We start from the raw sequence: 21651 nt of genomic DNA, 5'->3' as shown, positions 1-21651 counted from the left end.
CACTAAGTTGAAGCGAGGCAGACCAAGTCCCAGTGGAGACGTGGAGCCATTAAGAAGAAGAAGAATGTTTTCAAAGATTCCTGCAGAAGTTTCTCTAAGAATTCTTCCGAGAATCTCTCCAGAAATTAATCCATCGATCTCTCCCAAAAATCCTCCAAGAAAACCACAAAGCTATCTTTCAAGGATTCCTCTATGAATTCTATTAAATAATCTCGCAGGAATTCCTCCAGCAAATTCTCAAGAATTTTCCAAAGGACTCTCGCAGAAACGCCATGGTCTCGGAGAAATGAGCGAAAACGGAGAGCTGTTTGCAGAGTTTTGTGGCAACAATGATATGGTGATTGGGGGATCGCTCTTTCCTCATCGACCAGTGCACAAAGTGACATGGGTTTCCCGTGATGGCGTCACGGAAAACCAAATCGACCACATCTGCATCTGCCGAAAATGGAGACGGAGCCTTCTTGATGTGCGGAACAAACGTAGCGCCGACATTGCGTCCGACCATCATCTCCTAATCGACGAGATCCGACTGCGTATTGCCAGGATCCAGCGACAGGAGGAGAAAATCGAGCGCCGGTTCAACACACGCCGACTGGAAGACGCTGAGCTAGAGAACCGTGCTGCAAATATTTCAGAAGGTGGAAGCGTAGAAGATCAATGGAGCGCCACCAAGAACGCGTTCATCGCCACCGGCGAGAATAATTTAGGTGAGCTACGCACCCGAAAAAAGCAGTGGATCACAGATGATACCTGGAGGAAGATAGAGAAGCGAAGGAACGCCAAAGCCGCGATAGAGCGAGCGAAAACACGAGGAGCCAAAGCCGTAGCCCGTCATCGCTATTCGGCTCTCGAGAAGGAAGTGAAACGCTCATGTAGACGGGACAAAAGAGCATGGACGGACTCCCTAGCCGACGAAGGCGAGAAAGCCGCAAACACAGGCGACATCCGTCTGCTCTACGATGTCTCACGCCACCTTAGTGGGACCAAGATGAATGCTACGATGCCCGTTAAAGACACGTCTGGACAGTTACTGACCGACCCGGCTGACCAGTTGAAACGCTGGTTCGAGCACTTTGGAAACCTTTTTCAGGTGTCGGTCACGCCATCAACACCTCAGCATGATCCGCCAAGGGTTCGACGCATTACCCGTGTCAACACCGAAGCTCCATTAGTGCAGGAGATAGAAACAGTAGCATGAAATCGAACAGGGTCCAGTGGTAGATCGCATATCAGCAGAGATACTCAAAGTTGACCCCGTAGTATCCGCACAACTACTGCATCAATTATTCTGCAACATATGGGAAACCGCGACATTTCCGGCCGACTGGATGCAAGGCGTCTTAGTAAAGGTACCCAAAAAGGGTGACCTGACTTTATGCGATAATTGGCGAGGCATCATGTTACTGTGTATCGTTCTCAAAGTCCTTTGGAAAGTGATCCTTAACCGGATACAAGAGAAGATTGACGCAACTCTCCAACGGCAGCAAGCAGGATTCCGTGTCGGACGAACCTGTGTGGACCATATTGTCACGCTCCGTATCATTCTGGAGCAATTCCAAGAGTCTCTTTACCTGATGTTCTTTGATTACGAAAAAGCTTTCGGCCGTCTCAATCACGGAAACATGTGGGAAGCCCTCAGGCGCAAGGGTGTCCCTGAGAAAATCATCGGCCTCATTGAAGCACACACACTTAAAAATGATTCTTGAGCTCGGCAGAAAAAAAAGCTGATTTCAATCGGCAACTCAAGATTTTGCTGATACTTCAGCAAATAACTCGCTTTTGCCGAGATTGTCCAAAACGTTTTACCGAAATATCAGCAAGTTGCTTGAAAACTACGAAAACTGACAGCATTTTTTGCTGAACCTTTCGGCAAACACAGATTTTACTGAAATCAGCAAACGAGATTACCGAATTTCAGCAAGACAACTGTCAGTTTTGCAGCCTTCCAGAAAAAAAAACAAAACAATGTTACGTGGTGCTGAAGGTGCTACATGAATAATAAATAAAGTAGTGATCTTTCAAACGAAGTGAAAATTTGTAAGAATGTAAGAACTTTCTGTAAGTAACTTATTGCTATTGAATTTCATATCCCCTCAATCTATTTTAGGACCTTTTTGCTGCTGCCCTTCGAGGAGCTGCTCGATTTTGGGAGTTGCAGCTGGGAGTTCAGTGTGTTTGCTTATGGAAGAGAATGAAACCACCAGCAACCAATTGATTATTTTGAAAAACATTCCCTTGGAAAAAAATGTTAAATACATATACGAGGATAAAACCTCTCTGTGTTTCTTTGTAAGCTAAAAATATTCTTTCTACTGAAAAAAAAACAAAAAAATGCCGAGATTCAGCAAATGTATTCCCACTGAAAACTTTGTTTGCCGAGAATTCAGCAAATACCCGGGTAGAGGTAAAATACCGACGATCAAAACATGATATTGGTTTGATTGATATAAGAGATAAAAGATCTGAAAATAATATCTAAAAAATGTTCCTGGAACATCTGAACAATATCAAAATTTGATATTTCAAGATCATACGAATAGCTCGCTGCTATTGGTTAGATCTTACAAAATCTAAATATGATTTGATGATGATGTTCCAGGAGTAAATTTTTGATTTTATTTTTAGATCTTTTATCTCCTATGTCAATCAAACCCATATCACTTTTTGATCTCCATATCAAAATATGCTATTATTGAGCTCTTTTCCTCTACTCGGGTATATTTGCTGAGAATCTCGGCAAAATATTAACAGCTGTCAATTTTTGTGATTGCCGAGGTTCCCGGCAAATCTATTTTTTGCCGAGATGATTGCCGAGCACTCAGCGGTGCCAATCTCGGCAATCAGTTTGCCGAGATTCGGCGAAAAAATCTTAGTGTGCAGTACAGAACATTTTCGTGCAGAGTACTGCACAACGGTGTTTTGTCCGATCCCATCCGGGTCGTTGCTGGAGTGAGGCAAGGATGTATACTATCACCGCTACTGTTCCTCATCGTAATCGACGAGATCCTGGTAGGTGCGATTGACCGTGAACCAAATCGTGGATTGCTGTGGCAACCCATTACTATGAAGCACCTAAATGACTTCGAACTGGCTGATGACGTTGCTCTCCTAGCTCAACGGCGCTCTGATATGCAGAGCAAGCTCGATGATCTTGCCAATCGCTCCTCAGCGGCAGGTCTTACCATCAACGTCAACAAGACCAAATCGTTGGATGTAAACACGGTCAACCCTTCCAGCTTTACGGTAGCTGGGCAATCAGTGGAGAATATTGAAAGCTTCTAATATCTTGGTAGCCAAATGGCGGCCGATGGTGGCACCAAGATCGACATAGGTGCACGGATCAAGAAGGCGAGGGCTGCTTTTGCAAGTTTAAGAAATGTATGGAAAAGCAACCAGATTAGCCGACGCACCAAAATCCGAATTTTTAACTCAAACGTGAAATCTGTGCTGCTATACGCCAGTGAAACCTGGTTATCAGTGGAGAACACTCAACGGCTGCAGGTCTTCATCAATAGATGCCTGCGGTATACTTGGCGGTATATAATTCGTGCATGGTGGCCTCACAATTGGATCTCCAACGTGGAGCTCCATCGTCGATGTCATCAAAAGCCGATAGCGACAGAAATTCGGGAGCGAAAGTGGAGGTGGGTCGGCCACACTCTACGCAGGGGCGGACACGAAATCTACAAACAAGCGTTAGACTGGAACCCAGCAGGACATCGCAGCAGAGGCAAACCCAGAGGCTCATGGCGGCGCAGCCTCAACAACGAAATCAAGCAAGTCGACAGAAATTTGACCTGGCCACAGGTCAAGGCGACGGCTGGCAATCGCCCAGGGTGGAAATCTTTCAATTCGGCAATCTGCACCACCGTGGGTGCCCAGGACTAAAAGTCAAAGTCTCGCAGAAATGTTACCTGTTATTATGCCTCTCAAGAAAAATCAGAATTTGGCGATTATCTGCCTCTGGCTTCTGATATAAGCGCGACCGTCACTAATCATAACAGCGTCACCAGATTTAAAAGTATATAATTCTATTATATGGGGTTTGGCAGCAAGAACACTCATTCCACTGAGCCACTCTTGCCGTTCGTCACAAATACATTCAAAAACATCTGTCACTTCGCGAAACCCACGTGCTTTTGTTTTTGGCGGGAACACTTTTTCTTTTGTTTTGCCTTGCGACTGTCATGCGGCGGTATGCCTTGCGAGCGTACGACCGCCGCAGGACTCTAATAAAAGATAAGCGCGACAATATGTAGTTTAGTTGGCTAAAGCGCCAGTCTAGCGAGTGCGGAGTCATGGGTTCGAATCCCACCAGAATGCGATTTTTGACGTTGAATAACGTCCTTCGGCAACATATAGGGGTATAACTTCAGAAAAACCAAAAATCGGTCGCGTCACGAAAAGTGGTCAGCTTTTGAACGCTAATAACTCAGTCATTTATGAACGAATTTTAAAAATTTTAGTACCGATCAGACGCAAATATTTCCAGCAATTATGTCAATTAATAACAACTATTGATTTTCAACAGCGAACTATTGAAAATTTAGGAAAAGTGAACCCATGTTTATCCAGCCAATCACGTTCGAGCGCAGTTTTGGACTTTTCCGTCGAGCGCATGGCAGTATAAAAGCTATTTCTTCTTCCCCTCTTCCTTCATTCTTCATCAACACCTCGAGGGGAACGCATCGGCAGAGAGCTGTGCGTGCAGTTTGCTCCGTTTGCGTTTTCATTTAGTGTTCTTTGGCAAGCCGAGCGCGGTGGTCGGTGCGGTGCGTCTTCGCGCGCGGCAGCTCGAGCGGAGTCGTTCACCGGATCAGAGACGAAGGAGCACAGCTCGGTTTGTATTTTCGCTCAGCATTCTCACAGCACAGGTTTCACGCTGTCGATTGCGGTGGACGGACGGATGCGCCGACGACAACCGAGCAGCAGCGGCGGTAATGGAATAATTTATCATTTCCCCAGTTCGGAAGCGGATGGGCGCTGACGACACGGCAGCAACGCGGTCTGGTTTTGTGAAATCAAAATTAAACAGCCCTTATTAGGGCTACAATTTTAAATTCCACGTAAGAGTTGATTCGAATGCCACTAGAAATTGAAGACACGCAAGTGAAACATCTTGAAACCTACTTCGAGAGCACCGCCGAGCGCGGTACAAGCACCGCCAGCAACCTAGCAGCAGCGGCGGTGGCTTATTAGCATTTTCCCCGTGCGGTAGCGAATGGGGCATGGCAACAACTGGGAATATTTTAACCGCTTGATGTCGAATCTATTCTAAATTCAAGATACACTAAATTCTGTTTTTACGCGATGGATGCGTTCGCGCAAAAAAAGATCGCGTAAAAAAAGTTCGCGTAACTTCGAGAATTCGCGCAAAAAAAATCCAAAGGAAATTTTTTTTACGCGATTTGCCCTCCGCAAATGACCAAAATCGCGTAAAAAAAAGTCGCGTAACTTCGAGAAAATCGCGTAAAAAAAGTCGTGCAAAATAAAATCGCGTAAAAAAAAGTCGTGTAAAAAAAGAATTTAGTGTACGGTGACAAAAGCATAAACGTATGCGCGCATAATAAATCTGCTTAAATTTTTTCAACTTTGAAAAATGGCAGGTTTGCTGGAAAATGAAAATGTTAACCAGCGTTGCCAAAATTCAATAAGAATTTTAGAATTTCAAATAGGTATCTGTAATTTTTAGAAATTTCGGTCGAAAATACATGACGTTTGTACTATATAGTGTCAATCTTTACTAAACATTATAATATTGGTTAATCCTAAGCCTATATACTGATTTGGAAATGGCTAATAATAATCATTTTAGTATATTTTAATACTCCGCTATAATAAATTATTGCATATAAATTAGTATGGCATCGTTGAATTTTACTCCCCTCACATTTAACCAGTCACGTTCGAGAGGGGAAGCCAGGCCATTGTGCCGTATAAAAGCAAACTGCTTCTTCTCTTCTTCCATTATTCTTAATTGACCCGTCGAGGGAATCACATAGAAGGCGAGCGGGAGCGAGCCAGTTTCTCCGTCCGCTAAAATTAAACATTTCTATGTCCATTTTTGCCACATAATCTTGAAGAAAACTGTATGATATCTAGAAATTCTTAGTTATATAATTACATATTGGTAATTCCAGTCCACCAATTAGCAAAAGCCTCATGATTTGCATTTTTGAATGATCTGTTAGATTGCATCTTTTTAATTTCTTATAAAATGAATGGTTACCAAAACAATTCTGTTATAGGTAACGATTTTTAAATGGTTTTGAAAAATTAGTTTATGGAAACATTTTAAAACTGACTACTACGCGGAACAAATCTTGTCGCGTCCATTCTAAATTTCTTTATATGAACCTGCAAAAGCGGAGAAATTGTGCGAGAGGATTTGAAATCTGCATCAATTTTCTTCGCAAAATAATTACCTGTTAGCATCCAAAGAAATTGAAAGGTCTAGCAAACTACAGTTGGCCCGCTGAAATTATTCTACAAACTGACTCACTGTATTTCGAGAGCAACAACATAGTTTAATGAAAGAGAAACTAGTTACGACTACCAGTACCTGGGCTGCCCATAAATGGTGAACCAAGAAAACCTAGTGCTGGGCTAGTACACAGGTTTAAATAGTTCTGACGTTCGACTTGAATAGGTCTTATCTGTATAGGAAACCCAGCAAACTTACGACCTATTCAAATTGAACGGCAAAGTTTATAAAGAATGAATCGGATCGAAAATAATGATAAATAATAAACTCCACTATCAATTGCCGTCTACAATCAAACTAAACCAAACCAAAATTTCACATCTCAGTCTTTATCAAAGTTAATACAGCATTCAATAACCGAAACTAATGATTGATTAATTGATTAATTTGTCTTTATTAAAGAGACTTTCCGAAACTAATGCATAAACGGGCGTTATTCAACGTTAGACATGCGGTCGTGTCTAGTGTACAACCCCTCCAACCTTTTTCCAGTTTCATCTCTTAATTTGACGCAATTTGCCAAATAAACAATGTTCTATGTCTTCTAATATTCAAGTTTTTCCCGGCTCCAGGAATTCTCCTGAGGATTTGCCCAGGAATTCTTCCAGATAATTATTTAGGATTTCTTGTAAAGATTCCTTCACAAAATGTTCCTAGTTGTTGTTCAGGATTTTTTCTAAAGATTTCTACAAACTACTTTCTATGTAAGAATTTCTCCATTTATTCTTCCAATGATTCTTTAAGAATTTCTTCAAGTAATTCCTGTTTTTTTCCAGAAAATTAAGAAATTTTACAGGAATTTCTTCAAATATTTTGCTGTACTTTACCACGAATCCAACATCCAGAAGGTAGCTAAACCCGGAAGTATACGGTGGGCAGGGTATGTTTTAAGAATGCCGGAAACAGCCCTGGGAAATTGTTGTTCTCTTCAGATCCAATTAGTAAAATAAAGCGAGGAGCGCAACGGGCAAGAAGAGTGAATCAGATAGAACGTGATATGACGAACATTGGGCGTGATCGGGGATGCAGAGCGATAGCCGTAAATTGAGTATTATGGCGACCGCTCTAGCTTATGTGTTATACTAAAGTTATGTAAAGCAAATAAATATATGTATATTCTTCGAAGATTACTACACGAGCTCCTCCAAAGAATTAAATAATTTTTACAATTTTACAATTTCCCTTAAGATTCTTCGAAGCAGTACTTCAAGAATTCTCTCAACAAGAAATTCCTCAAAAAATTTCTCAAGGAAACTATCGAAATTTTTTAAAATATTCCTTAAAATATATGCCAGGGATTGTTTACGAGGAATTTCTCCATTAATTTCTCAAGTGTATCTTCCAAGATTCTCCTTAAAATTCCAAGTCTAGACGAACATTTGAAAAGGGCCTATCTGCTTTGCGTAAACAAACATGTTTTTGTCTCTGTAGGGTCCATCTGCATCCACCCACGCACATCAACACCCTTATCAGAAAGTGTTCTTCAAGCTATTTGTTAAGGGTGTTGATGTGCGTGGGTGGATGCAGATGGGCCCTACAGAGACAGAAACATGTTTGTTTACAAAAAAAGCAGAAAGGCCCTTTTCAAATGTTCATCTAGAAGTGTTCCAGCAAGATTTTCATTTTCTATTTTTTTATTCTTCCAGCAGCAATTCATCGAAAAAAACCCTTTGATTTCTAAAAGAATTCATCCACAAATTTATCCTGAAAACCTTCCAGGGTTTTTTTTGTGAATTCTAGCAAGAATAATTTCAGGAATTCCGTCCAGGACTCCCTCAGAAATTATTCCAATGACTCCTGAAGGGGTTTCTCCTTGGATTTATCCAAAGTTTTGTTCAGAAAGTTTACCAGGAAACCTTGGAAGGCTACTCCAGGAAATCAACTTAGAATTCATCCTTAGGTTTCTCAGAAAACGCTCCATAGATTCCACCAGCAATTCTTCCAAGGATTGAAAATTGAATTGCAAAGATTTGTTTAGGAATCTATTCAGCAGAAAGTTTATGGAAGAATTGTTGGAAGAGTTTTGGAAGAGTTCCTGTAAGAATTATTGGTATTATCCCTTGTAGAACCATTGAAACAATGTCTACAGGAATCTAAGAAGTCTTCTGAGTGATTCTGAGTCTGAAGAAGTCTTTCGAAAAGATGCTGAACAAATCGTAGGTAGAACTCCCGAGGAATCACAAAAATTAAAAATTAGGCAAATTACTGGAGGAACCGTTGGTTTTTTTTATTGTTTTGGGAAAAAAATGGTCCAAGTTTTCCAAAATTCCTCGGAGAACTCTTACAAGGATTCCTCTCGGAAATCATGAAAGAAGTCATCTGAGATTTTTTTTCAGGATTCAACCACAAAATCTCCTAAGGGTTCTCTCCTATCATTTTTGAGTAATTGATAAAAAAAACTACCGATGATCGAACATTTTTCTCATTTTTTTTTTGAGATCCCAAAAGAAACCTTATTTTATTTTGTAGGCTAGGGACTAAATGAACAATCAGAAAGCTTAAATTGCAATAAAATCCAATGTATGTAATAGAAAACCCATGAACTTGAAGGAAAATCCTTAGGGGGCAATACCCCAGGTTTTTCCCGGTATAAATACCTACTAATTCGATGTAGGACATCTTAACGGGCAATGTTTGGTATGTGCTCATCTAACTTTTGCACACATGGGTTAACAGTGGTCAGTTATGTACGATAAATTGGTGACCTATTATTCGAGTCTACGCAGAATGAAGCGTTTTTCTCTACAGTACTGGACTCGTTTCGTTTCTGTGCCAAATGCTTCCAGTGTCCCGGGTCGTTGAGTGCTCTTGCGCTAAGGTCCTCTTCAATCGCAAACAGCCATCTTGTACGCGGCCTGTCACGGAGTCACCGGCCTGTTCCTGGATTTCTACTGAATATTATCTTCGCCTGTTGTTCTACCAGCGTCTTTGCCACGTAACCAGGCCAACCTGCTGTGTTTGATTAGCTTGCTAATATCAATTTCGTTATATACTTGATATTTCTCGTGATTTATGCGTCCCCGCCAAATGCCTTTTCCATCTTTACCGCCGAGTATTGTTCTCAGAGCCTAACACTACTTAGTGGCTTAGTTGACCGCGCGTTCGCTTCATAAGCAAACGGTTTGGTTCCCAGTCACCACTTGGTATTTTTTTTTTGTTCTATTGCATTCTCAACGAGAGCGACTGACACTACTGACCCTCTTCTGATCGAAGCTAACGGACCTGGATACTTAGACATCGGCGAACGGCAACTCATAACGGACCTTCAATCGGACTGGAACAAGGAACAACAACAACAACAGTCTCGTGCTCATCATCATACCATTCTGTTGATAGAGTAGAAAGTGAAAGCAGCATGAAGGCAACCAATTTATTTTATCTCCATCTGAAAACTACAGGACTTCTAGAGTTTGGAATTTCATCGCGAACCACTGAGTGGACTATACTCAGCTTGTGCTTCACTCGACGAGTATAAGGCACCCTACAGACCACTCAAACGGTTTGACCAACATTGACTCCGCCCCCTGGTTGCTGGTTGAGTTGGTGCTGTGTTTGACCGTGTGTGATGCTGTTTGACGAACCGATTTGGCAGTTCGTCAAACCGATTTGACGGTTGACGGTTTGGTCGGCAAAAATCAAACCAGTTTGATTTTACTCAAACCAACGGTGGGCGGAGCCAATGTTTGACAAACCGATCGTACCGTGTGTAGTGTTGTTGCAATAGAGGTAATAAACTATAGAGGAAGAATGTCGCTGGCGTCGCTGCCGGAACATCTTTTGCTGGCGGGGATAGGCAGGGATATAAATGTCAAAGCGAAAAAGTATGCAGTTTGACAGGTAGATACCCGGGATGTTTGCGAAAGAGAACAAAGGGAACAGCAGCGACATTCGTCCTCTATAGTTTTTTAACTCTATTGTTGTTGCACAAACACAGTGCGATTTCAAATGGGGGATGATGTTGGTGCAACCAAAGTGACATGTTGGTGCAACACGATTTGGCAGTTCGTCATACGGTTGCAGAAACATTCGCTGGTTCGACCAACCAGGGGGCGGTGGCAATGTTGGTCAAACGGTTTGAATAGTGTGTAGGGTGCCTAACACATCGTGAAGCGACGTGCTCAGGAACGCTTTCCGAAATGTACTATTCATTCTCTTGCCCGGTTCTATACGAGAGCGCAATCAAGAGAGAAGATGCTCAGCGACGGCGACTGAAGTTTAGTTGGTTAATGGAGGCCGTAGAAAGTCTTATTTGCAGCTGCCTCGTTATCCACCAGCAACCAAGTACTTCGTCTTGTTGATTTTGATTGTGAGACCAATTCTTACTGTCTCTTTTTTATCTACAAGGCACGAATGCTTCCACGACTCGACGATCAATTCGGATGATATCAATATCGTTCGCAAAACCTTGGAGCATATGCAACCGTGCGACGATGATACTGTTCCTATGCACGCCAGCTCTCCGAGCCATTAGGACCACCATTCACCAAGTTCAACAACTCATCACTCTGCTCCAACCTGCAAGGATGACAAAATCTCATCCACAACCCGTACACTTTTTTTATTCCTGTTCGGGTCTGTCACTGCGACCAGTTTTTAGATCAATTGTGACAACAGCCGTCCTTAGTTAGTGCATGTCGCATTACTGAATTGTCATTGAAGGACAATAAAGTATTTATTTTAATACAGTTATTGTTTTGTTTTCATAGAAATTTCTTTCTTATAGAAAACAAAACAAGAGCACTGATAATTGGCCATACATCGGAAACCTAGCATCACCCTTGTTTACCGCTAAATTCTCCCCAGTAAGAAGTTTAGAACCCGGGTTTTAACATTAGCAGCAGTACTATTTCAATAATGGAACATATGTTCAGTAATAAAGATTCTACTATGTTCCTTGCGTACTAGCACTTTCCAGTCTTCGAAGAGTTAGTACATAGGGAAGTGGAGCCATCTCGGCAGGGGTCCTATTTTAGGCACTTTTCTGCTATAACTCAGCCAATTCTGAACCAATTGACAGAATTTTTGGAACGCGATTAGATACGTATAGTATCTAGCCGTGTACAAAATTGCAAGTCAATTGGTTTGGAGTTGACTGAGTTATAACGAAGAGTGCCCAAAATGCCGGCCGCTGCCCAAGTGGTTCCCTACCCTACACGGATCCCTACCCCAATTTGATTTCCTTTGCATTGAGTTTAGCCTCAGATGGTAAGGTTTTTAACTATATGCAAAGTAAAGTTGGTAAACTTAGTTTTTTTAAAAACTGGAAGTCACAAAAACACCAGTAGCAAGGACTAAATACTATAATTCCTTAAATTACCAGAACACATATTCCAAAATTGAAAAATAGGACGACACTAGATTTCGGTTTGATGGATCTTTCGCCGCAACGCAACCCAAGAGGGCGATCTACCCACGTTACGGGCTCCGTTAACGATCGAGCATCTTTAAACCCACTCATCCCTCAGCACTGGTCGCCTGACACCTTGGATTGGGGTAACCTGTTTGTTGGACTTTTACCCCCGGAACAGGTGGTCCGTAGTGCTATTATAAGCCGGCAGCTACACGGTCAAACCCGTACACTTGAATGCGATCCATCTAGTGTTGCACGAATCAGCCTAATCAGTTTCGTCGGAAAACCGTTCTCTGCCAGTTTCTGCTGCAACTTATTTCTTTCTACTAAATCGTAAACAGATAGTGGCTCTGCAAGGTATATGTTCTTCCGAAATTCATAAAGGATTTATCGCAGAGTAAATATTTGATCCGCCGTTGATCCGTACTCACGGAAACCAGCTTGGTATTCGTCGACTCATCCAACGGTCTCAATCTAGAATACGTTACCTAATTTTGTACTCCTAATCGGGGAGTGTTACTCCTCGGCGAGCTTCAGTCTGTGTTCCCCACAAAGTTCTGCCGGGAGTTCGTCATGTCTAGCAGCCTTACTGTTCTTCAAGCTCATTGATAGCACAGCGTAACAAACATTAACTTTTGGTCTGTCTAAAGACCAAACTTGTGTCTCTGTCAGATTTTGGGCCGCTGATTCCAAATCTGGGCTCAGATTTGCTGCAGCACGCAATAATTTTGAGCTATACCTCAATTTATAGGGCAAGATATGCGATTTTGGGCGTTTTTGACTGCAAGCCATTAAGCTTAGAAATATATTTTTGCAATCAAAAGGTAAATTGGTCGAACAATATCTAAATTAACGGCTCATACAAAATATTTCGATACATGATAGCGGGTAGAGACAGAAGCAGGCCTAGTGGTGTTAGTGCTGAGGTAGTGATTGATGGGAATGTGTTTGTTGTTGTTATGCTATTGAAGAATTTGTTTATCTTGGAACACTTGTGACATGTGACAATGACGTTTCCCGTGAAGTGAAAAGGCGTATTGCAGCTGCGAATATGGCCTTTTACGGATTGCGTAGCCAGCTTAGGTCCCGTAACTTGCAAACACAAACAAAATTCGCTCTGTATAAGACGCTGATTCTTCCGGTTGCTCTGTACGGTCACGAAGCGTAGACTTTAAAGGAGGTAGTCCGAAAAGCTTTTGGAGTTTTTGAGCGCAAAGTGCTGCGGACAATTCTCGGTGGGAAACAAGAAAATGGAGTGTGGCGCAGACGCATGAATCACTAGTTATACCAAATGTACGAAGATGCGAATATTGTGAAACGTATAAAATACGGCAGACTTCAGTGGGCTGGACACGTAGTGCGAATGTCGGAACAAACAATTGCGAAAACAATATTCAGCAGAGAACCCGGTAGAGGTGGGCGGCCGCGAAGTCGCTGGCTGCGCATGGTTGAAGAAGATCTACGATCCCTACACGTTCGGGGAAACTGAAGGAACATCGCCCAAGACCGACGAAGATGGTGCTCTACTATACGCTCGGCGTTGTAGTAAACTTATCGAATTTGATAGTTTTAAGCGATTTATGTTAGGTACGATATTTCCCATACAAGTCATCCTCCAAAAGACATTCACGGGATAGACAAAATGATCGGGACAGGCAAAATTTTCACTTTTGAAAAAATGTTCAATTAGTTGTAACTTTTTGAAAAGTGCATTAAAGATTCTAAAATTTTTCTGTAAGTTCATCAACTAGTTGTGTATCAGTGGCCCAATTTTGTAAAAGATCGGGCCATTCTCCACGAAGTTATAAAGTTTCTTGAAAAAGGTAAAATTATTCGATAGCCAACTTTGAGCTGTTAAATCTTGATCATTCATAACTTGTATAATGAGCTATGAAAAACCTTTGACTTAACTTTAAATTCTTAACACGGAAGAAAATTATAGCGAATAAATTATTTTTCTAATAAAACACCAAATTATCCAAAACTTCAACATCGTTTCAAAATTCAAGATGCAAATTATAGTTCATTTAATTTCCCTCTAATTGACTTATATATAATGTGTAAACAACATAGTCGCCATTAATTTGAAAAAGTAATAGAATGCATATTTAAAAAAAAACAATTTACTGAAAAATCGTGAAAAAAAATAAATCGCTATAACTTTTTCTCTTGCTAAAAATTTAAAGTTAAGTCAAATGTTTTCCAGTGTTCATAGTATAGGTCATGAATGATCAAAATTTCATTGCAATCGAATTATTGAATCCGGAGATATAACAACTCAAAGTTGGCCATCGGATAATTTTACCTTTTTCAAGAATTTTTATAACTTCGTGGAGAATGGCCCGATCTTTTCTTAATTTGGACCACTGATATACAACTACTTGATGAACTTCCAGTAAAAAATTGAGAATCTTTGATGCACTTTTCGAAAAGTTACAGCTAATTGAACATTTTATGAAAATTGAAAATTTTGCCAGTCCCGATCATTTTGTCTATCCCCTGTACTACCATAAAATGCTTAAATCTTTCAAATTTGATTTGGTAAAACGAAATATTTTCCATGAGTCGTAAATTCAGATGTTGTTCGACCAATTTACCTTTTGATTGCAAAAATATATTTCTAAGCTTCAGGTATCAGGTATCAGAAGGCCGGCTCCAGAGGCACGTTATCCTCCATTTGGGACATTTGTGCCATCGCCATACATATAAGCCTATTTCATCATTTACCTGAGGGAGAATGGGACAAGGGATGGAATGGGATTAGGAAAGGGAAAGGTGATGAAATAGGAAGGGGTACCCTAGAAAAGGGAATGAACGCATAAGCGCAACGAGAGCTCATAGCCCATACCACAACGGGTTTAATAAGTGCCCCGAAAAGGACACTGTAAAACGCATAAACGTAGAGAGAGCCTATAACTCATTGGAGGTAGCTTGTGACGTCACGCGACTTTCAATGTGACATAAAAAGGCACGGCATCGAAAGCATCCTATGGGTTGAATATTGATTCAAGAAATAACCCAAGCAAAATCTGCGTTTAAGCGAGTACTTCCTTGAGAACATATACAACTTTGTGTAAAAGAGCCACTGTGGACATCCCAAATTGGGAGGCATGTGAGTTCACATGAATAGTAGGCCGTCCCTTATTTTGCAAAATTCAGAAATGTTATAAGTTCGTTAGTGGAAAATGATCGTTTTAGCTAAAAAATGATCGTGTCAAAATTTGAAGTCCGTATCTCAAGGCTAAGTGGTCCCTCAAGGGGCCTAAAGTTGTATGGGACCAAAAAAACATGAAATTTTTTTCGACAAAAAAAATACGCTATTCTACTAAAACCAGTGATTTTAGGACCCTAAAGGGCCAAAAATGTGCTTAGATTTGCGATATCTTTACTCGTTTTTGAGTTATTGAACAAAATAGGGTAAGTTTCCTTCGGAATCTAAAAAATGGTCAAAAATGCTGATTTTTCAGTGGTTTTTTGTCAATATCTTGAAAACGAGTGGAGATATCGCAAATCTAAGCACATTTTTGGCCCTTTAGGGTCCTAAAATCACCGGTTTTAGTGGAATAGCGTATTTGTTTCGTCGAAAAAAATTCCATGTTTTTTTGGTCCCATACCATTTTTGACAACTTTAGGCCCCTTGAGGGACCACTTAGCCTTGAGATACGGACTTCAAATTTTGACCCGATCATTTTTTAGCTAAAACGATCATTTTCCACTCACGAACTTATAACATTTCTAAATTTTGCAAAATAAGGGACGGCCTAATGAATAGGCATGTCAGCCAGACGAACATCACAGATGTGATAATCGACAATGCGTCTCAAGCATTTCAGAAAGAACGAGGTAACCAGATAAATCTGAAACTCATTCCATCTTTACACAACGCACGCACCCTTTCGGGATAACACTGTGCAGTAATTTCACGCCATGAAAATACCCCATAGAAAACTACAAGAGTTCAACACATGTTTGAAATACTCAAATCCCTCTGGAGAAAAATAGGACAAAACCCCATTTCCTCCTGGAGATTTGAATTAAGCAGAGCTTTTTAGGGCCCACTAAGTCGATTATATAGCTATAATTCTCAGGCGGAAAGTAGAGATTTGTAACTATACAAAAGAATGATTTATTCGAAGATATATTGAACTTGAACAGATCAGAGTTCCATTCAGGAATACCTCTTGCAGTCCGCACAGACCGCAGAGGACAAGCTACTTTCAAAGCAATAGCTGTGGTATACCACAATGGAGGGCGTTGTAGGTACAAAACCACAATGAAACTCTCTTGGAGTAGCAATGGAAGCGAGTTGTCCACAAAATGTGGTCGCAACCAATTAGTACAGGTTCCCTAGTTCGTTGAGCAGGGACGTCTGAATACGCAAATTTTGCGAAGGAACACTCAAAAGTGGAGACTCCTCATCTGACACATGCCAATCAGTCAACTCATGACAAATTCTGCTCATGCAGAGATTGGTTAGGTGCAATTCTATATCAAGATATCCATGAACTGGACTACCTAAGTAATCCATCAAACTGAAGCATCTCAAATTAATGTTTGAGCTAATTCAGATGATGTAATCATCATAGCAATACTGCCATAATATCAGCGAAAATATGCTGAATACAAGAAGGCATCCACAAGGAAAGGTTGAAAAATACTGTTAACGTTATTCTAAGATATAGCATGCTCGAGGCACGACACTTCATTTATAATAAAAGAAGCAAAACTGGATTCACAAGGTAACCTATACAGAAGTTACCCTACGAAAATGAGCTTTTTGGAGTAGAGCCACTTGGACCACGCACGCTTTTTATGCTGAAAATTGATCTGAGGTTTCCTAGCCGTAGCCCCTACCCAAACTAGACAGTATTACACACTTCACAATCACAGCACAAAAAGGAAACATCAACGACAAACCAATCCGGTGTCAATTGAAAAACGCCAATGGCGAAAACGCATCAAGCGAACCCATATAGGTAGTAATGTAAGCTAATTTACAACATTTGAATAATCCCGCCCTTATTTAGCCTCAAATTTGAGACTTAAGAAGGACAACTGATTATCTCGGAGAAACGCAAGGTCCGCTGCACTATTGCTCCGGTTAGCGCAGTAAGGGCGTGATACTGTGGAGGACGCCCTAATTCTCCACAGGCTCCGTTTGTGGTTAGGTTTTTATTAGACCCCCCTAACCATTCATTCCTTGGCACGGTAAGCACAAAGCCGCATAACACCATGAATTAGGGGTCACCTGTTTAGTGGACTCTTACCACTAGATCAGGCGATCCGTAGTGTTATTCTTAGCCAGTTAAGACAACCGCTACCGACACTACACAGCTATCTAGGCTGATTGGGAAAAGAAGTTAACATTGATGGTTAACTTCCGAACGAGCCCAAACAGCCCGAAAAATCTTTCAAATTTCTTTCAAAAATCTTTCAAGTTTGATTTGGTAAAACGAAATATTTTCCATGAGTCGTAAATTTAGATGTTGTTCGACCAATTTACCTTTTGATTGCAAAAATATATTTTTAAGCTTAATGGCTTGCAGTCAAAAACGCCCAAAATTGCATATTTTGCCCTATAAATTGAGGTAAAGCCCAAAATTGTGACGTGCTGGGGTAAATCTGAGCCCAGATTCGGAATCAGCGGTCCAAAATCTGTCACAGACAAAGTTGGTTAAAATTTAACACTCAATTTTCTTCCATATTGTTTTGCGCCACAGTAATGATATTCTCCTTTTAGTGTTTTGTCTTTCTTCGGTGTTTTTTTTTAACGGCTTATATCGCTATCGCCGTGTACAAGCACTAAAGTGCCCCACACAATGCATACGTTTGCGTGTGCGTGACAGTAGTTTGACACATTTCCCATGGGAAAACTGTCAAAAAAACGCAAACCTCGACCACAGAGAACAGACATCCAGGCTAGAACAAATTTCAATCAGAAAGTTGTGTAAGGATTTGAATCTTCACTTGAGTAAGGTTGCAAACCAATATACGATGACAACACTAACGCCGCCAAACACCATATAGGCCTTTTCATGTGACAGATCCGTGCATGCATTTGTTTACAAAGCTTGAACAACAGCTGCTAACACGAACGTGTCATCTCCATTGAAGAACTGTCAAAGGCCCGAAAAATCAGCTGATTTAAGACGTCAAATGAAAAGGCCCATTGCCACAGTGAGTGGTGAATTGAAACATTTCAAGTGGTGAATTTAATTAGTATGGTAAATTAACCGATTACAGCGCCACGGTATTGCCACTTGTGTTGCCGATTTCAAATGGCGGTTAAATTCCTTACACAGTTTCGGAACTGGACTTGGATGTCTGTTCTCTGTGCCTCGACGGAACGGACGCTATGTGCTCCAGGCTTAACATTCGGCTTATGGTAACGTCCTTCTCATACCTGCCACTCCTCATCGAACCAATAGTTTCTGTGTCGTCTCTGAACAGTATCTATCACTTCCTGTACTACTGTACTTATTGCTTCGTGGATAGATTCTGACAGATTGTTCAGGTTATCGTCTACTCTACATTGAATAAGAAGCCTTGAATGTTAAAACGCAGCGGCCGCCAAGTTATTGAGTTTACCACGGTTGATGACAGTGCCCGAATCTTATATCCCATTACACAGGGTCGAATATTCGTGTTTCGCGGCGTGCTCGCCAGAAAGTAAACTCCATTGGAGTATAAACGAAAACTCGTTGGCAATATAGCGCTAGTTCGCTGCGCCATTTTTCGCTCTTTGGTAATCCAAGAGCAATCAGAAGTAAGAAGAAGAAGAAGAAGGGTCGAATATTTGTCCAAAAAGAAACCATCTTGTTTAACTCAATCGAATTTTCGTTAGTGTTAAACAGATTTTGTTTCTTGAGTTCTTTTCTAGTCAAATATGTTACCCTGTGTACTTCAGGCCTTACAGACAACGAGATACTGAGCAGTGTCGATGTTTGGCCATTCCTCACATCAATGAAAACAGAGAAGTGTTGAGAAGTGTCTATTTTGGTGGCAAGTTTTGTCATTTGGGTGCATCCAGGTGTGCACCGGATGTCATTAGTAAAAGAGTGACCAATAATCGGAACGATAAAGTTTTCTCTACCAACCTCAACGTTGGCGTCCCCGATAACCATTTTTACGTCATACTTCGAGAACTATCCGTTGGTTTTATTGAAAAGTTTACTTTTACTATTATTCCAGTGATTTTGCTTTGAAATGATTCCAGAAAACACATTTCCAAAGTGTTTGTGAATAAAAACTCCACTGGCAAAAACTTTACAGTTTTCAAAGTTCATTGTCGTAATTTTGACCCAAAAAATAGAAAACCAATTAAGATATACTGTACAAATATTCTGATAAACATGCAGCCCCAAAAAGCTCTGTAGTAATTAAAAACCAATGTATCACATCAGGTCTTCCAAAAGTATCAAGCCAAGTAACAGCCCCGAAATTGTGGGTTTAGATTACTCAAAACAAGGAAAAAGTCAGTATAGTAAAATTGAATACTTTCTTATCATCGATTATGATATAGAAATTTAATCAGTGCAGTGGAAAGGCCAGGTGCAGCTACCTAGTAAGAACCACCAACCACCTTGAATGTAAATTTGAAATTCAATCGAAAACGTAGGTAACTAAACAACTCTCGGTATACCACACAGGTCTGCAACAGTGTAAACAATTCTCTGTACTCACTCTCTACACTGTTTCAGTCCGGTCTGATACGGTGGGCATTTATTCATATCGAAACGAAAACGAAACACACAGACAGGACACAACATATTTAGATGGAATAACGATCGCGCCGAACAAATGCTGCGCAGAAAAATAGCACCCATCCATGCCAACTATGCTATGCAGCAATATTCTGCCAGAAAAATTGGGGCTTTAAGATAAGGAAAACAAACATTTTCTTTCATTCGATTGAAAAATGTTCAGTAACTTGTTGGGTTCCTAATGATAATACCAAGTAGTAGACACTTTTCTCCAATTTTCTCGCCCCGAATGCCAAAATTGCCTTATTTCACTTTTCCATAACAGAAGGCAAAGCAAATCTTTCATTAGGCACTAAAGAAAATCGATATTTTTGACAATCCAATGCACTGTATTGCAGAGTTCTACTTTTGTGTCTGCAACCTTCCACAAAGTAACTAAATAGCCATGCTTACTACATGTATTAGCACCAGCAGGTGCCAATGTTGGCGATACCCTCTTCAACCATAGCAATACTTACAATTTGAGCATAATTCCATGGGCAAGGACGTTTCATTTCCCTGAAAATATATCGAGAACACGAACATCAATCTATTGTCTCTCGTCATGCATCGTACGCCTGAATGTAGGACAATAGACGGCTATCGAGTATTGACCTAGTACGTGCGCTACTGAAGGCCTGCAGATCGAAGTCATTTCTTGCTTGGTGACATACTAATCGAGCGAGGAAAAAAATTTCCTTCACTGTCTCCTCACACCGAGCTGCAGGCAATCTTCGCACAGAGAACCCCTTATTTGCCGTACCATTTTGAGGCTCTAGGTTGTTTCGGTCTCTGAATTAACTCCCGAATAGCACACCCTCTGCTCTATGGCACAGTACGAAAATCCGAGATTTTCCTCAAAAGTTTCCCGAAAAAACACAAACGCACGAACTAGATCTTCACTTTTTTCACTACACACTTGGGCTGTCTATATTTTTTGACTGATGGGCAGAAATAATCTGAAAATATACGAGTCCCTTCTTTTCACTCTGTCAATCGACGTTTACCAATACAACTATTGACTTGCCTCCTGAACCTCAGTTTGAGCTACTTTCAATCGTATTTGCTTTGCTCTGCTGTTATAGAGAGAACATCACTCTAATCATCTCCCATATATACGGGCTACGGACCAGGTATACGGCTCTGGTGGGATGCGAGCTTGCGCAGTGGGTATCGCCATCAGAGGCCAGCCGCCGCAGATGTATGTTCGATGGAGGGATCTATATGAACGATGGTGTAGTGAAAAGTGGAATAAAATATTTTGAATGTACCGTTTATCCCGTTTATCATTATTAGTTGTAGTTTCAATTATGGTGGGAATCTAAAAAATTGAAGCCACGTGGACAGTTTTAATCCAGTGGTTGTAAATGCAGTTACGCCCTTTTGAAATGTTGGTGCCGATTTGCAACTCGCTGACGCGTTCTACAGTGGCGAGGTTGGTTAAAAAGTCGTCCCGAAGGGGTTAAAGGCCTCCAAAACATTTTCAAGTTTGAGTCCAATTTTAGTGCGCTTGTAAGAGGTTTTAGGGCACGCTGGGTATGGATTTTTTTAGTCTTAAGCATCCACACGAGCTTTAGAAAGCAGCTGACTTACATTTAGGAAATTTACAGATATTCAAGGTCTTCCAAAAAAGTATGAAATCAAGAACTTTGTGATCTATATGCTCTACAGTGCACTAAGGGCCAGAATCACAATCTAGCGGAACTAAATTAATTATTCCAAAACGAAGCATTTCCGACACATGGTGTCTTAGACAAAGTTGTTTGACATTAGCAGGGGCATCTATCTCTTAGAACGCAGTAGTTCGCAACTCGTCCGCATAGGTGGCGCCACCATCTAACTTCTTTGTTTTACGTCCTAGAGACTTGGCGTCTTTGGCAAAGTTGTTTATTTTGGCAAAATAAACAACTCTTTCTCAGACGTCAAAATTCCACAGCCTACTGTTTTCGAGTTATTTAAAAAATAAAAACTAATCAATGAAAAAACAGTTTTTTAAGCTAATTTTGACATTTTTACCAGAAACCATGTGAGTTTAAATTTTTTTTCTAATGCATATGTGTCAAGCCAATTACATT

The 21651-nt window shown here is 40.8% G+C and overlaps 1 protein-coding gene across 2 annotated transcripts in view; it reads right to left on the bottom strand.

The window, feature by feature from the left end:
* LOC109429778 (calcineurin subunit B type 2) overlaps positions 1-20640 on the bottom strand; it is a 37448-nt gene extending 16808 nt beyond the window's left edge. For both annotated transcript variants that reach the window (XM_029870861.2, XM_029870862.2), the window contains exons 1-2: positions 20340-20640; positions 20056-20095 (exon numbers count right to left, since the gene is read on the bottom strand). In XM_029870861.2, coding sequence (XP_029726721.1) covers positions 20056-20095; positions 20340-20342 — 43 coding nt within the window. In that variant the 5' untranslated portion in view covers positions 20343-20640. The remainder of the gene's footprint in view (positions 1-20055; positions 20096-20339) is intronic.
* Between the last annotated feature and the right edge of the window lie 1011 nt (positions 20641-21651).

Source organism: Aedes albopictus, chromosome 1 (genome assembly GCF_035046485.1).
Source record: "Aedes albopictus strain Foshan chromosome 1, AalbF5, whole genome shotgun sequence".
Lineage (NCBI taxonomy): Eukaryota > Metazoa > Arthropoda > Insecta > Diptera > Culicidae > Aedes > Aedes albopictus.
The sequence above is the reverse complement of the archived record's forward strand: the minus strand, read 5'-3'. Positions and strand labels throughout refer to the sequence as shown.